The 17,333-nt window shown below is 38.8% G+C and overlaps 1 protein-coding gene across 1 annotated transcript in view; it reads left to right on the forward strand.

The window, feature by feature from the left end:
- SNX6 (sorting nexin 6) overlaps positions 1 to 17,333 on the forward strand; it is a 48,774-nt gene that overhangs the window by 17,007 nt on the left and 14,434 nt on the right. The window contains 5 exon segments of the mRNA NM_001244216.1: positions 106 to 229; positions 3,992 to 4,087; positions 6,282 to 6,387; positions 11,981 to 12,056; positions 13,779 to 13,818. Coding sequence (NP_001231145.1) covers positions 106 to 229; positions 3,992 to 4,087; positions 6,282 to 6,387; positions 11,981 to 12,056; positions 13,779 to 13,818 — 442 coding nt within the window.

Below are 17,333 nucleotides of genomic sequence, written 5' to 3' on the forward strand. Positions count from 1 at the left end.
TTTTTCTTTTAGAATAATTCAAATAGTATTTGCTGAAAAAATTTGTCACAGATGATTTCCCAGTTGATGCAGTGTCTTACCTTTAGTTTTGTGTATTGTTTCTAGTGAATATTTGGCAATATTCAAGAAGACCGTTGCAATGCATGAGGTGTTCCTGTGTCGTGTGGCGGCACATCCCATTTTGAGAAAAGATTTAAATTTCCATGTCTTCTTGGAATATAATCAAGATGTGAGTATTGAATCAATCAAAGTAGTGATCAGGGTTTATTTTGAAAGTCAGCTGAAGGTCAGGGAGTTATTAGAAAACGTTTAGGAGTTCCCGTTGGGGCTCAGAAGAAACGAATCTGACTAGGATCCATGAGGATGCAGGCTGAATCCCTGGCCTTGCTCAGTGGGTTAAGGATCCAGTGTTGCCCTGAGCTGTGGTGTAGGTTGCAGACTAGGCTCAAATCCTGTGTTGCTGTGGCTGTGATGTAGGCTGGCAGCTACAGCTCTGATTAGACCCCTAGCCTGGGAACCTCCATATGCTGCAGGTGCAGCCCTTGAAAGCAAAAAAGAAAGTTTAAGCCACCCTTTTTTTAAAAAAAAATTTTTTGTTTTTTTAATTGAAATTCTCAATTTGGTTAAACATCATTCTCAGTTTCATTTAGTTCTTTAGTTCACCTGCAGCATATGGAAGTTCCTGAGCTAGGGGTCAAATTGGAGCTGAAGCTGAGGCCTATACCACAGCCATGGCAACATACCATTCAGAGCCATATCTTGTAACCTATGCCACAGCTTGCAGCAACATCAGATCCTGCGCCCACTGAGCGGGGCCAGGGGATTGAACCTGCAAGGACAGTGTATTGGGTCCTTAACCCACTGAGCCACAACAGGAACTCCCCACACCCCGTAATGTTCTCATTTTTCAAGGCAATTGAAAAGACTCTGGGAGTTCCCATTGTGGCTCAGGGGGTTACGAATCTGACTAGTATCCATGAGGATTCGGGTTCCATCCCTGGCTTCCCTCAATGGTTAAGGATCTGATGTTGCCTTGAGCTACAGCATAGGTCACAGATGTGTCTCAGATCTGGTGTGGCTGTTGCTGTGGCACAGGTCAGGTGCAGCTCTGATTTAACCCCTGACCTGGGAACTTTCATATGCCACAGGTGTGGCCCTAAAAAGCAGTAAGTAAATAAATAAAGGACTTTTCAGTACAACTTAAGTAGATTAAGTGAAGAATTAAGGTAAGTCATGTTACTACATAGGGTATTGATTTTCATCCTGAATTTCTTAAGAAACAGGGTTATTAAATTGATTAGTGTTTCTTAAATTTGAGTTTGGAGTCTTCTGAAGCCTTATAGAGAATTCCAGAGAGATAGCTGAGCTTAAGAATTCCACATTACTTTTAGGCTAATCATTAACTTTGTGTGTGTTAATTTTTTTATTGTGTTAATTGGACTTTTGATGTTTTAAGTCATTTCCTTACAATTGTAATCATTTACTCTTAATCTGTTTAATTGACCTTCTTCAGAGCTGATTGCTGACTTTCCTCCCTCCCTCCCTGAATGAAAACTGTTACAGTGCAAAAAGAGAGATTGAGGTGGTTGAAGTTGAAAGGTGTATTCATTCATGGTGCTAGAAAAAATATCTATCTTTCTTTTTCTTTCTTTCTTTCTTTCTTTTTTTTTTTTGTCTTTTTAGGGCCGTACCCACGGCATGTGGAAGTTCCCAGGCTTAGGGGTTGAATAGGAGCTACAGCTGCTGGCCTACAACACAGCCTCAGCAACACCAGATCCAAGCCTCATCTGTGACCTACACCACAGCTTACAGCAACACCAAATCCTTAACCTGCTGGGCAAGGCCAGGGATCGAACATGCCTTCTCATGGATACTAGTTGGGTCTGAGCCATGAGGGGACCTCCTTAGATAAAATATCTCTAGTGGATGGGTGATAGAGATCTTGGCATTTATATTTGGATGAGAAGATTAACTTGATTTTAGCAGAAAACAAATGTAAGCATAATCCTTGATTGCTTACAGTTAGTTAACATCAAGATCAAAGAATTTTGTGTATATATAAATTTTTCCTTTGGAGGTTTTTTGTTTGTTTGTTTTTTGTTTTTTGTCTTTTTGCCATTTCTTGGGCTGCTCCTGTGGCATATGGAGTTTCCCAGGCTAGAGGTCGAATCAGAGCTGTAGCCATCGGCCTACGCCAGAGCCACAGCAGAGCCACAGCAACACGGGATCCGAGCTGCATCTGCAACCTACACCACAGATCACGGCAATGCCCGATCCTTAACCTACTGAGCAAGGCCAGGGATCGAACCTACAACCTCGTGGTTCCTAGCTGGATTCGTTAACCACTGAGCCATGACGGGAACTCCTGGAGTTTTGTTTTGTTTTGTGTTTTTGGCTGCTCCTGTGGCTAGGAGCTTCAGCTACCAGTCTGTGCCACAGCCACAGCAACAGCAACGCAGGACCTGAGCCACGTCTGCAACCTACAGCTCACGGTAATGCTGGATCCTTAACCCACTGAGAGAGGGCAGGAATTGAACCCACATCCTTGTGAATACTAGTCGGATTCATTTCCACTGAACCACAGTGGGAACTCCTGGTTTTTTTGTTTTAGTAGAGATGACGTTAAACTATCCTAAGTCTAGTAGTAGAGAAAATAATTTTTTTGAAAATTATGAAGTGTAACTCAAGATCACAGAAATAGAGCATTTGAGTATGGGTACTTTCACAGGCATAAATGTGGTATGTGGTACTAGCCTATGGTCACTTATAACTAGGATTTGTAAAGAATATTAGTTAGTCAAGGATTATAAGAATCTAAAAATGACCCATGGAGTTCTCATTGTGGCCCAGCAGTAATGAACCAGACTAGGATCCATAAGGATGTGTGTTCAATCCCTGCCTTCTCGGTGGGTTAAGAATCCCATGTTGCTGTGGCTGTGGTGTAGGCCAGCAGCTGCAGCTCCATTTCAACCCCTACCCTGGGAACTTGCATATGCCACAGGTGTGGCCCTAAAAAGACAAAAAATAAATAAATAAAAATGATTCATGAATAGGATTGCTAAAGAACACATGACTGCTGTTATCACTTCCTTACCTTTATAAGTTTGTTTATTCTGGCCCTTATTATGGCCTTAATAATAATTGGGTAGGAGTTTCCATCGTGGCACAGGAAAAAACGAATCCGACTAGGAACCATGAGGTTGAGGGTTCGATTCCTGGTCTTGCTCAGTGGGTTAAGGATCCAGCATGGCTGTGAGCTGTGGTGTAGGTCACAGACGAGGCTCAGATCATGCATTGCTGTGACTGTGACGTCAGCTGGTGGCTACAGCTCTGATTAGACCCCTATCCTGGGAAGCTCCATATGCCGAAGGAGCGGCCCTCAAAAGACAGTAATAATAATAATAATCATAATAATAGGGTAGAGCAGCATAGGTATAAAGTGAGGGATGGTGTATCATTGCAGGGACACCTGAGCTAGAGTACTCAACCTCCAAATACTGTATCCCATTGCCACAGCCCTTAGTACTATCTGAAATTATGTGTCTGTATTTTAAAAATCTGTTTATGTATCAGTTATCTGTCTCCCTCTACTAAAATGTAAATTCTCTGGGAGTAAGACTTTAATTTTTCACCACTGCATCCTCACCTTATTATTATTTTTGCTTGCACCTGCAGCGTATGGAGATTCCCAAGCCAGGAACTGAACCCTCGCCAGCAGCAACTCAAGCTGCTGTAGTGACAACACCAGGCCCTTAACTCAGTGTGCCACAAGGGAAATCCTGAACCTGAACTCTTTGGGAGGGAGACCAAACTCCTCTTTAACATCCCAGAATTTGAAAATCATTAATACTCATGATAAAATTGCCACTTCATTTAGTTTAAAAACTAGGATCCTTTTGAAATTGCTATTTTGATGTCAAAGAATTAAGAGGTTTTACTTACCATTTATAATCTTAAAAGAAATGCTAATTTAAATTTATCTTTCCTGCAGTTGAGTGTAAGAGGAAAAAATAAAAAAGAGAAACTTGAAGATTTCTTTAAAAACATGGTTAAATCGGCAGATGGAGTAATTGTTTCTGGAGTAAAGGTAAAATTTTATTTGTTTTTTAAAATGTTTTTCTGTTTTTTATTTATTTTTTGATTTTATTAAGGTAAGATTCTATTTGATTAACAGGATACTGGCTTGAGAATTTACTTCTTGTAAGAGGACGATAGATTGAGATGTGCAAAAGATTATATTGGAGTAAAGGAAAAGTTTGGATAGTAGAATTCTTAGGCCCCTTGTCCTGGGTTCCACCCTTTAGAGCAGTGCTCCCTTCTCCACGGGATGAGAGGTCTGTAGGTCCAAGCGGATTTGCCCACCCAGAGCTCACACCTCTTTCCCCCAAAAGATGATTGTCCAGGTATCTAGAACTCCGTATTTCCTTGCCCAAATCCCAAGCCTTCTTTTGGGTCCTGCATGGGCTTCTTTCTCGAGTTCCTCTGCCTGTGTATAGACTGTGCCACTGGTGTGTGTGCTTCACATGTGGCCGAGGGATATGGGGAAAGCACAGGGGAGAGGATTAGTGTGTAGGGTGGAATCAAAGTCCAGCCGAGTACACATGAGGTCCCTCCAGGTGCCTTACAGAGCCACAGGGGGGACACAGAGGGGCTGCCTCCATTTGTACACTTTCCCTTGATCTCTCAGGTGTTAGGGGCAGACCTGGGTTTAGGTTTGGAGTGAGAAGAGTTCACTTGAGGTTTTCGTTTTGTCTCATAGTAGCTACATGACCCTAGGAAAAGTCCCTTTCTTTCTCTTCATCAGTTTTCCTATTTTCAGAATTTGGTTAGTAATAGCTTCTAACTCACAAAATTGTTGGAAAGGTTGAATGAGATAATATGTGTGAAAATACCAAGTTAATTATTTACCTAAATAACCCTTTTTCTTAATGATGTTCTAAAAATGGTACAAGAATTGTTTTTTCTGAAAACTTTTACCATTATAATATCAGAAAAATGTTTACATTATCAAGCAGATATTAATAAGAGATAAGTAATGCTGTTTTGTCATCATTGCCTGTTTTTATAAATACATCTACAGTAAAATTTAGATGTAAAGTAGTATTTGATATATAGTTTGATTTTGCAGAAACAGGTCAGTTGATATGTTGACACTGCATTTACTGTGGCTACTGTGTAGTAAAGAGGTTACTTCCATTTTGATGCTGCTCATACATTAATATTGAACTTTTTTCTTGTTATGTATAAGCCACCATATTATCAATTTGATAATTTAATTAAAGTAATAAGTAACATTTTTGAACATTTACAGTGTGGTGTTTAGTAGCCTAGACCACATTTCCTTAATCTTCACTATAACTCTACAGGTTAGTTTTATCCCCAGTTTTACAGTTATGAAAATTAGTACACATGAATTAACAGATTTTAAATGATATTTTGTCAGTACCAACTTTTGCTTCCTTGTTCTCTTGATGTGGGTCTCAAATTGTATCATTTCAGCTAGTGCTTTTGAAAATAAACAATTGCCATTTTAGAAGAGAGGAAAGTACTGTTCATAGTTTTTATTTCTAATGTATTTCTAGCTATGTTCCAAAAAATAGTGAAATTTTAGTATGAATATTGCTTCCAGGGAGTTCTCTTATGGTACAGCAGGTTAAAACTCCAGCATTGTCACTGCAGTGTCTTGGGTCACTGCTGTGCCATGGGTTCAATCCCTAGCCCAGGAACTTCCTCATGTCACAGGTGCAGTCAGAAAGGGGCGGGGGGGGGGTTGCTTCCAAATGGCTGGTTTGGCCAGATTCCCCAGAGCAATCAGAGAAGGCCGTAATGACTGAGGCCTGGCAGCATTCAGAAATGGCCCAGCGAATGCATAATAGACCAAGAGAAGCAGATTTTCACTTGTCTACCAGGCCTCTTTTCCTTTTTTCTTGAAAGCAATTGATCACTTGCACTGGCAGAACTGTATCTGTTGGAAAAGCAGGATTGTAGAGGCAGAGCACGAGTAGGAATGCATTTCGAAGTACAGCATGTGAGCATGCACCATATGGGAGCTCTAGTAAGCCTTCATCCTCAAAACTGTAGATTTCTTTCTTACTTGATAGATAAAAACACATGTTTTTAAAGTCTGAAGTTCTTGGTGAAATCAGTATAACATCCGATCATTCAAGGATAGCGATGCTGTTTTACTGATGATCTTTTATGATTAGAAGGGTAACAGTGGTTTACATGTTAGACTAAAGCAAATAAGTGAAAAAAGCTCATGTTTTCTTTTGATCCCATAGGATGTAGATGATTTCTTTGAGCATGAACGAACATTCCTTTTAGAATATCATAATCGAGTTAAGGATGCATCTGCTAAATCTGATAGGATGACAAGATCCCACAAAAGTAAGATTTTTCTCTGTGACTAAAGCTTACATTTTTTTAATGAAATAATAATAAAGTTACTATGTTATTTACCACTTGCAAAAGTCTTGATATAGAGCCATGGTTCTCAAACTGGTCTACGAAGCCTTGATCCCAAGGCTGTTTTTAGCAAGTCTGTGAGGGAGGTCAAAATTTTCATAATAATTCTGTGATGCTTTATGTCTTTTTCACCATGTTGACATTTACACTGATGTTGCAAAAGCCGTGGTGGATAAATTGCTGGTGCCTTAGTGCAAATCAAGGCATGGGCACCAAACTGTACTAATAGTCATCATATGCTTTCCCACAGTGCATTTGCAATTTAAAAAATTCAGTTAAGAATGTCCCTGGTGGAGTTCTCATGTGGCACAGTGGGTTAAGAATCCGGTTGCAGATGTTAGGATCTGATCCTTGGCCTGGGAACTCATGTGCTGCAGGATGACCAAAAGAGAAAAAAAAAGAAAAAGTAAGAGAAAAACAATGTTCCTAGAGTTACCTGGTAGCCTAGTGGTTGAGGATCCTGCATTGTCACTACTGTTCAACCCCTGGCCTGGGAATTTCCACATACCAGGGTCAAGGCCAAAAAAGAAAAAGAATGTCCTTGGTGAAGCAGTGAGATTATTACTTGTAGTTAGTCTCCTCCTCCCTTCAGTGTATTTTTTTAATATTCTGAGTGATGAAATGGGAGGTGTGCATAAAGTATTTTGTATACTGAAGTGTGATGGTTCTCTAGAAAAGTATTTTAGTGAATGAATTGCAACTGAACCAGCTGTTTTCATAAAACACCCTTTTTACTTCAAAGAACAGCTGACAAACTGATTATTCGGGCTTGAGTATTTGGTAGATATTTTCTTAAAAATTAGATGAGGCTGATACTTCAAGGAAAACAACTGACAGTGTTCACTGATAGTGATAAGAGTTACGTTTTCCAGCAATAATTAGAATTTTGGAAAACTTATATCATTCACCATAACCTTGCTTCCCAGTAATTAAAGATTTGTCTGATGATAATAGTGAGATATTTTTTATATTATATGCTGAAATGTATCAACATTTGGAAGAGCTATGTGATTTATTGAAACAGTATTTTTAAATGATCAAAATCATGTATGTAAAAGATTCATTTAAAGTGCAAGATTGACTAATGGGTTTGTTTTTTTTTTAACAGCTTTATTGAGGTATAATTGATATCAATAAGCTGCAGTGTTCAAAGTATAGAGTTGGATAGATAAGTTCTGACATATGCATGAAATCATCACTACAATCAATATAATGAACTAAAAAAAAATACAAATATATATATAATGAACTATCACCACCAAAAGTTTTCTTGTGACCCCTTGCAATCCCTCCCTCCTGCCCCTGTCCCCAGGCCACCCCTGCTTTGCTTTCTGTCTCTATAAATTAGTTTGCATTTTCTAGAATTTTATATAAATGGAATCATACTTCTTATTTTTTGACTTTGAAATTCAACACAGTTATCCTGAAATTCATCCATTTGTTGTGAGTATCAGTAATTCATTCTTTATTGCTGAGTGGTGTTCCATTGTGTGGATATACCATAATTGTTTATCCATTCAGCTGTTGGTGGACATTTGGATTGTTGCTAGCTTTTGGCTATTTCAAATAAGGTTGACATGAACCATCTATATGTAAGTCTTCCATTTCTCTTGGGTAATACCTAGAGTAGAATGGCTGGGTCACATGTGAGTAAATAATTAACTTTTTTTTTTTGGCTTTTTAGGGCCACACCCTTGGTGTATGGAGATTCCCAGGCTAGGGGTCTAATCGGAGCTACAGCTACCGGCTTACACCACAGCCACAGCAACACCAGATCTGAGCTGCGTCTGCAGCCTACACCACAGGTCATGGCCACGCTGGGTCCTTAACCCACTGAGCAGGGCCAGGGATCAAACCCGCAACCTCATGGTTCCTAGTCGGATTTGTTTCCACTGCGCCACGACAGGAACTCCAAATAATTAACTTTTTTAAAACTGCCAAACTTGTTTCCAAAATGATTGTACCATGTTTCATTCCCACCAGTTATACATGAGAGTTCCAGTTGCACATCCTTGCCCACAAAGTTAATTAGTCTTTTAAATTTTATGCATTCTGATAGGCCAGTGGTGGTGTCTTAGTGTGGTTTTAATATGCATTTCCCTAATGACTGATGATGTTGAACATCTTTTCTTGTGTTAAGTCTACCAACTTTATTCTTCTTTTTCTTTTTTTTAATTGTAGTTGACTTAACAGTGTTCTATCAATTTCTGCTCTACTACAAAGTGACCCAGTTATATATATACATACACATTATTTTTCTAACATTATCCTCCATCATTTTCCATCACAAGTGATTAGATATAGTTCCCTGTGCTACACAGCAGGATCTCATTGCTTATCCATCCAAATGCTGTAGTTTGCATCTACTAACCCCAAACTCCCAGTCCATCCCACTCCCTCCCCCTCAGCAACCGCAAGTCTGTTCTGCATGTCCATGAGTTTGTTTCTTTTCTGTAGATAGGTTCACTTGTGCCATATATCATACTCCAGATATAAGTGATTATTCTCTTTTGAAGTGTTTTGGCCTCTAGGTTCTCTGCATTTTCATATGGATTTTAGAATCAACTTGTCACTTTCTGCAAAAGTGCCTGCTGGGATGTTGATTGGGATTGTGTAGAATCTATAGATCAGTTTAGGGAGGATTGACATCTTAACAGTAATGGTTCTTCTGATACGTGAACATGGTTATATCTCTCCATTAACATAGTTATATCTCTCCATGGTTATATCTCTCCGTTTTAGTTATCTCTCTCTCTCAGCAATGTTGTATCATTTCTTTCGCCCAGATCTTATACATCTTTAGTTAGATCCCTGATTAACTTTTGATGCTATTGTAAATGATATATTTTTTACTTTGCAGTTTCTGGTTATTTTTTGCCAATATATAGAAATACACTGTAATTCAATACTGATTTTATGGCTTGCAACCTTTCTAAATCAACTCACTTGTTAGTTTTATTAACTATTTTGTAGATTCCTTAGGATTTTCTACATGCATGATCATCTGCTCATAAAAACAGTTACATTTCCTCCTTTCCAATTTGGATGCTATTTCTTTCTTTTCCTTGCCTCATTGTCCTATAGCTATACCTCCAGTACAGTGCTGATAGAAGTGATGAGGGCAGGCACTTCGACCTTGTTCCTTACTTTATGTGGAATGCATTAGTCTTAAGCCATTAATTATGATGTAAGGTATAGTTTTTTCCCAGATGCCTTTTATCAGGTTGAGAACATTGTCTTAAATTCTTAGTTTTCTGGGAGGATTTTTTTTTTTTTTAAGTCAGCAGTAAATGTTGAATTTTATCAGATGCTCTTTTTGCAACAATTGAGATAACCATATGGCTTTTCTTTTTTAGTTTATTAATATGGTTAATTGATTGATTTTCAGATATTAAACCAACCTTATGTTCTTAGGATAAATATCACATATACCATTGGAGTTTAATATAATAGAGTATACAAAATTCATCAATAGGATTTTAGATTCCCCACTGCAACTAGACCCTGAGGAAATTACTGCTTGTTGAGTATCTGAAAATATTAGTAAGACACCTTTTCTGTTTCCAGCTGCCTATCTGTTTGAGGCTAGATTTTTCTCCACATACTTGAGCAAAAACAGTGCATCACAGCAGACTGAATGCAAAAGCAATTTAAGAGAATGGAGCTATCTTATATTAATCCAGACATGAAAGAGATTGGTAAAAATCCAACAGTTACTATGCTTACTAATTAAAAAATATATATATGTATGTATATTTATTTTTTATTTGAAATATTAACGTATAATGATTTTAATGCTGTTACTTTAAAATAGTAAATATTTTGAGTCCCCAGCATGGCTTAGTGGTAACCTGACTAGTATCCGTGAAGACACGGGTTTGATCCCTGGTCCTGCTCAGTGGGTTAAGGATCTGGCGTTGCCCAAAACTGCTAAATAGGTTGCAGATGCAGCTTGAATCCTGCATTCCTACAGCTGTGGCATAGGATGGCAGCTGTAGCTCCAATTAGACACCTAGCCTGGGAACTTCTGTATACTGCAGGTGTGATCCTAAAAGTAAGAAAAAAAAAGCCTTTTAGCTGTTTTGATTAGCAATAAGTAAATTGTCACCAAATTTTAGCATTTTCAGTAAAATGTAATTTTGTGCAATGTAAGAAAGTATAGTTTGGGGATTACTGTTTTGTTTGGGGATAAACACATAAAAGCCACGTAAAAACACTGCTAATGTAAATGGGAGTTTCCACATAAAGTAGGCACGTCTTGGAGTTCATTAATAATGGCAAGTATTTGTGTAGTTCTGTACATATATGTGCCAGGTATATAGTACCCTTTACTAACTCCTTTAATCCTCCAAATAATTATATCAAGTTGGTACCATTATTATCCCTATTTCCTGATGAGGAAACTGAAGCACAGACAAGTTTAAGTGATATACCCAAGGTCATACAGCTGGTAAATTGGGAAGATGGAATTGGACAGTTTGGTTTCAGGTTCATGCTCTTAACCATTGCACTATACTATTCTTTTTCTGAAATTATAATCTTTGCTCCACAAGGGCATTGTCCTGTGGGGTGAGCCCTAGGAAGAGTATTGTGCTGGAGTTCTTGTCATGGCTCAGTAGTAACGAATCTGACTAGTATCCATGAGGACATGGGGTCGATCCCTGGCCTTGCTCAGGGGGTTAAGAATTCGGCATTGGAGTTCCCGTCGGGGCTCAGTGGTTAACGAATCCACCTAGGAACCATGAGGTTGTGGGTTTGATCCCTGGCCTTGCTCAGTAAGTTAAGGATCCTGTGTTGCTGTGAGCTGTGGTCTAGGTTGCAGACGCAGCTGGGATCCCACGTTGCTGTGGCTCTGGTGTAGGCCGGCGGCTACAGCTCTAATTAGACTCCTAGCCTGGGAACCTACATATGTCGCAAGGAGTGGCTCTAGAAAAGACAAAAAAAAATAATAATAAAATAAAAAAATAAATTAAAAATTAAGTTTTATCATGTTGATTTCACCACTACTAGGATTTTAAAATGTTTCATAATACCCATTACCGCAAGATAAATCTGAACTTCATCATGGCTTACAAAACCTTTTTTTCCCCAAGATGCTTCCTATTTATTGTTCCATCTTCAACTCTGTCCACTCCCCTCTGTACCCTGCAGTGCATAATCCCAGAAGGCTCTCTGAATATACCTTGCTTTTTTATGTCTCCCTGGCCTTTATCCAGAATGCTCTCTCCTCCACTTTGCCTAGTAAATATTGGCTTATCCTACAAGCTCCAACTCTTTCTGTGGTGTCTAAATCCTTCCCTGACCTCCTCCAGGGGATCACGTTTCCCCTGCTCCCAAAATAGTTTATACCTACTTCTAATATAATATTCATCACATTGTGTTATAGTTCTTGTCATTTCTCTGACTACATTTTGGGTATCTCATACTACATACACATTTTTGGGCAGGTAGGAATTCAGTAACTATTTTGTAATCAGTCAATAAATATATTAAATTCTTAAAACTTTTTCCATAGGTGCTGCAGATGATTACAATAGAATTGGTTCTTCATTATATGCTTTAGGAACTCAGGATTCTACAGATATATGCAAGTAAGAATTATGATTTAAAACATTAAATAAAACAAAATTTTTGTTGGCAGCTCGGGCACACACAATACTTCTGACCCAGCAGGCATTTTGGAATATTTTTGTCAAAACATATTGATAATAAGGAGCTTCTTTGTAAACTTAGGTCGGTGTCATTTTTCTCTTCCCTTTCTCTTTTATTTTTTTAAATCTGATAAATAAAAACTGATCTTAGTGAATATAATTTTAACATTTACAATGTTATGTTTGATGAAAATTTGCCAATTTGCTTGTGTATGTGTGTGTGAGAGCGAGAGAGAAACGTTCTTAGGTTTTAAGTTCATTATAAATAAGAAATGCTGTTTTGGAATTAGAATATATATATCATTGGAAGCCAAGTTTTAATCTAGCCATAAATAATTTGTTGCTTCTGTAATGTTGTTTAAACCCAGCTCTTCATTGAAAAATATTTTTTAATAAAAGAAAAATAATTCAAAGATATTTTTAAAATTTTAAATGGAAAACTACTTTCATAGTCCATGCCTTTTTCTAAACCACATCCTTAAACTTAAATAGGATAAGAGTATATCCTGCCTCAGTAGATGTGTCAGATCCAATTTTTCAACAAAACAAGGCACCATAGTGTACACTAATTAACATACTGCCTTCCCAAAGAATTAGTTCTTAAGTCTTTGATAAGAAGGGAAATTGTGAATCTTGTCATTTGTGACAAAAGCCTGTCAAAGAAATTTATTTTTAATGAAGTGAAATTCATAAAATTTATTTTAGCTTTCAATAGTATTTTCCCTAACCCAATTATAATGTTATCTATAGTTGCGTATTTTACATAATGTCTTTTATTAGTTTAGCATTGGGATATTTTAGTTGGTGTCAGCATTTGAGAGAGAGGTTTTATTGTTTTGCTTCTTAGGGCCACGCCTGCAGCATATTGAAGTTCCCAGGCTAGGGGTTGAATCAGAGCTGCAGCCACTGGCCTATGCCACAGCCACAGCACATCTGTGACCTACACCACAGCAGATGGCAACGCTGGATCCTTCACCCACTGAATGAGGCCAAGGATCAAACGCACATGGTCATGGATACTAGTTGGGTTCATTATAGCTGAGCCATGACAGGAACTCCAAGAGATAGGTTTTTTCATTAAAAGTCAAGGTGAATTCTGAGATAAAAATAGAGATTATTCATTTCTGGAAATTCCCAGTGGGTTAAGGATTCCACGTTTTCACTGCTGTGGCTCGGGTTCAGTTCCTGACCTGGCAACTTCTGCATGCCACTAGTGTGGCCAAAAATATTTTGAAACATAGCTATATCAGATAGCTTCAAGAATTCTTCCAGCTAGAGTGTTTTCCTTTTAAGTCAGCTTTTTGTCTCTTTACATGTGATTGTTGTATACTTTAATAATTTGAGGGTATAGGCTTTATTTAGTATTATGTGCCATATTACTAAAGAATATCCAGACACATTTTTTAAGTTTTTAATGTATGGGACTGTTACCTTGATATGGGAAGATTTTCTGTGACAATATGTTACAATGAATCTGTTATGGGTGGGCATATAGAGAGATTTTTGTTGAACTAAATGAAGTTTGCAGTGAACAAAACCATTAAATATCTGTGAAGAGATTAAAACATTCATTGTTAATATGATTTGGGCCATAGTCTCTGAACATTTGAAATAGGAAATTATTTCTAAGATAGCTTATGATGAAATATTTTTCCCTTTCAGGTTTTTTCTTAAAGTTTCAGAACTGTTTGACAAAACAAGAGTAAGTACTATTAATTAACCTTTGGGAATCGAAATCTCTATGTATAGTAGTGTTTAACTTTATTGAGGAAGATGAATTATACTCTAGAAGGATAAAGAGGCAGATTTAGATTTGAAAATACGAGAGTTTTTTAAGAAACTCAGTTTTTGTTATTGCATTTTGGTATATGTATAAAAGCTCATATTCTTGATCAGAAAATTTGTTCATTAGGAGATTGGATTTGTTTTTATGAAGAATCATCTATCCTGGAGCTTTGTAAGCTAAAAGAAAGTCTTGGATTCGTTGTAACTTTACCAAGCATTACATTACTTTCAATCCCCTCATGACACACTGGTTTAAAAGTGAGTTATAACAATATAAGGCAAGTATACAACCACAGAAAACTTACATTCATAGTAGTAGTAATTTAATACTGATGTAGTCTTGGTTTTCAGGAGTCATATTGTTTATGGTCATTATGATCATTAAAAAATATTTAACACATTTGGAACTTCCTGTCATGGCACAGCAGAAATGAATCTGACTAGTGTCCATGAAGATGCGGGTTTGTTCCCTGGCTCCACTCATTGGGTCGGGGATCTGGCACTGCCTGTGAGCTGTGGTGTAGGTCAAGATGCAGCTCAGATCCCACGTTGCTGTGGCTGTGGTGTAGGCTGGCAGCTGTAGCTCCAGTTTGACCCCTAGCCTGGGAACTTCCATCTGCTATGGGTGCAGCCTTAAAAAGCAAAAAACCTTAACACTTTAATCAGTCAACAGAGTAGTGAAAATATTTATTAGATGTTTAGTGGTACTTAGCTTAGAGTGGTGTTGGCTAGTCCATTGTAGAAATCTGATTTCATCATGACCTTGTCAGTTGAATTATGTGTAGTAGAGACAAGTGGAAGAAAAGGAGATATTCTCTCACGAAGGAAAAAGTTCTTAAGTATGTAAATGTTATACTGGGTCGGTATAGCCCATTATTCTGCTTTTGATATTTGTACCAGTGACGGTTTTCTGAGAAGATGCAGTTGTTGTATTTATGTGCGTGTTTACATCAAAAGAATAGGAATCATTCTTAAAATAGCCTTATGTGTCAGTTCTTTCAGAAGCAGGTGTTGGGATTTCCTGTTGTGGCTCAGTGGTTAACGAATCCACCTAGGAACCATGAAGTTGCAGGTTTGATCCCTGGCCTTGCTCAGTGGGTTAAGGATCTGGCATTGCTGTGAGCTGTGGTGTAGGTTGCAGACTCGGCTTGGATGCTGCATTGCTGTGTCTCTGGCGTAGGCCAGCAGCTATAGCTCCGGTTCGACCCCTAGCCTGGGAACCTCCACAGGCTGCAGGAGCGGCCCAAGAAATGGCAAAAAGACAAAAAAAAAAAAAAAAAAAAAAAAAAAAAGAAGCAGCAGCAGCAGCAGGTGTTAAGTTGGGATTAGATGTACAAGGGATTTATTGTGAAGAACAAAGAGGTAGGAGCAGGAGTAGACAGGAGGAGGCTTCAGATCACAGTGCAGGTCTGCACCTGCGAAAGAAGAGGAGGAGGAAGGAGGGCTGGGTAGAATGAGGTTCAGAGCATAGCACACTTCTAAGAAAGCTTTGTCTGTGTCAGAGGGACCTCCCTGAGCCAGAGCTGCCCGTTAGAGGAGTTGTGCATCAGGCAGGAGTGAGCTGGTATGAGGGCCTGTGCTCTGTCATTGGCTGGGTGCAGTGGGGGCCAGGAGGGGAAGATAGAACATAACCTTGCTATGAACATGGTTCCAGATCCAGAAGTATTGCAGTTGGAGCTATAAGTCAACTATGCTCCTTGAAGCAAGCATTTCTCATGAGGAGATCTGGGTGATACTTTTTTTTTAGCCCTGCAATTCTTATTTCCTTTAGTAATTGCATGTTGTTCTGGTTATTATTGCTGTGTAACAAACCACCCTAAAATCTATAGCTTTAAACAGCAGCCATTTTATTGTGCTGGTGAACTCTTTAGTTCAGGAGCTCAGAAAGGACACAGCAGAGATGGTGGTGGCTTGTCTCTGATCTAAGGTGTCTAAAGCCTCAATGGGCAGGGGATAGGAAGGCCAGGGCCTGGAATCATCTGAAGGCACTCGTGTCTGAGGATTGATACTGGCTATCAGCTGGAACTTCCGCTAGGGCTATTAGCTCTAACACCTACATGTGGCTTTCCATGGAGCTGCTTAGACTTCTTCACAGTGTGGTAAAGAGATTCCAAAAGCGAGCATCCCTAGTGATGGGAAGTGGAAGCTGCTAGTTCCATAAAGGCCTGAGTCTGAACATTGGCATAGCCTCACTGGTGGTCTTAGACCCCAGGTTCAAGGAGAAAGGACACATACCCTACTTTTGTTTTTTTGCTATCTATTGATTGATTGACTGATTGATTGTCTTTTTGTCTTTTCTAGGGCCGCACCTGCGGCATGTGGAGGTTCCCAGGCTAGGGGTTGAATCGGAGCTACAGCTGCCGGCCTACGTCACAGCACAGCAATGCCAGATCCAAGCTGCATCTGCAGCCTATACCCCGGTTCACTGCAACGCCAGATCTTTAACCCACTGAGCGAGAACAGGGATCGAACCCACATGGTTCCTAGTCAGATTTGTTTCTGCTGCGCCACGAAGGGAACTCCACATACCCTACTTCTTAATGGAAGGAGAGGAACTGTATTTAAAAGGGCCCAACAGAGTTCCTGTTGTGGCCCAGAAGAAATGAATTTGACCAGCATCCATGAGGACACGGGCTTGATCCCTGGCCTTCATCAGTAGGTTAAGGATCCAGCACTGCCATGAGCTGTGGTGTAGATCGAAGACATGGCTTGGATCTGATGTTGCTGTGGCTGTGGTGTAGGCTGTTCTACTGGTAGGCATTTGGATAGTTTCTAGTTTGGGTCTCTTTACAAAGAGTACTGCTTAAGACCATTCTTATCTTCATCTGAACATAAATGTGCATTTCTGTTGTGTGTATATAACTAGGGGGGGACCTGGTAGGTCATAGGCTATCCATGTGAAAATTTTTTGTGGATACTGCAAACTGTTTCCAAAAGTAATTGTACCAACTTACATTCTCACTAGAATGAATGTGAGCATAGGGCTGCTGCACAAAGTTGTAATATTTGGTATCTTTTTTCTTTTAGTCGTTCTGATGAATATGTAGGTTTTTTTTTTAAAAACTTTTTATTTTCACAGCAATTTCAGACTTACAGAAAAGTTGCAAGAATAGTACAAAGAATTCCTGCACGTGTGTCACTCAGATTTTTTAAATATTAATATTTGCTACATTAAATTTCTTTTATTCCAAGTACATATTGTTTTTTGCCCTTTGTTCACATCTCTCTCTCTTTTTAAAAGAGAAGAATCAATTTTAATATGACAATACAATTATGTTATCCCCCTAGTGTCATCAATACCTAGTGTATAGACATTCCCAGTTGTCTCATAAATGGCTTTTATGGTGGACGTTGTTTGAGTCAGGATCCAAACAAGGTTCCCATGTTGTTTGGGAGCGGGGGGGTTATGGGTTTTTTTGTCTATTTTTTAGG

This window comes from Sus scrofa, chromosome 7 (genome assembly GCF_000003025.6).
Source record: "Sus scrofa isolate TJ Tabasco breed Duroc chromosome 7, Sscrofa11.1, whole genome shotgun sequence".
In the NCBI taxonomy this organism is placed as follows: Eukaryota; Metazoa; Chordata; class Mammalia; order Artiodactyla; family Suidae; genus Sus; species Sus scrofa.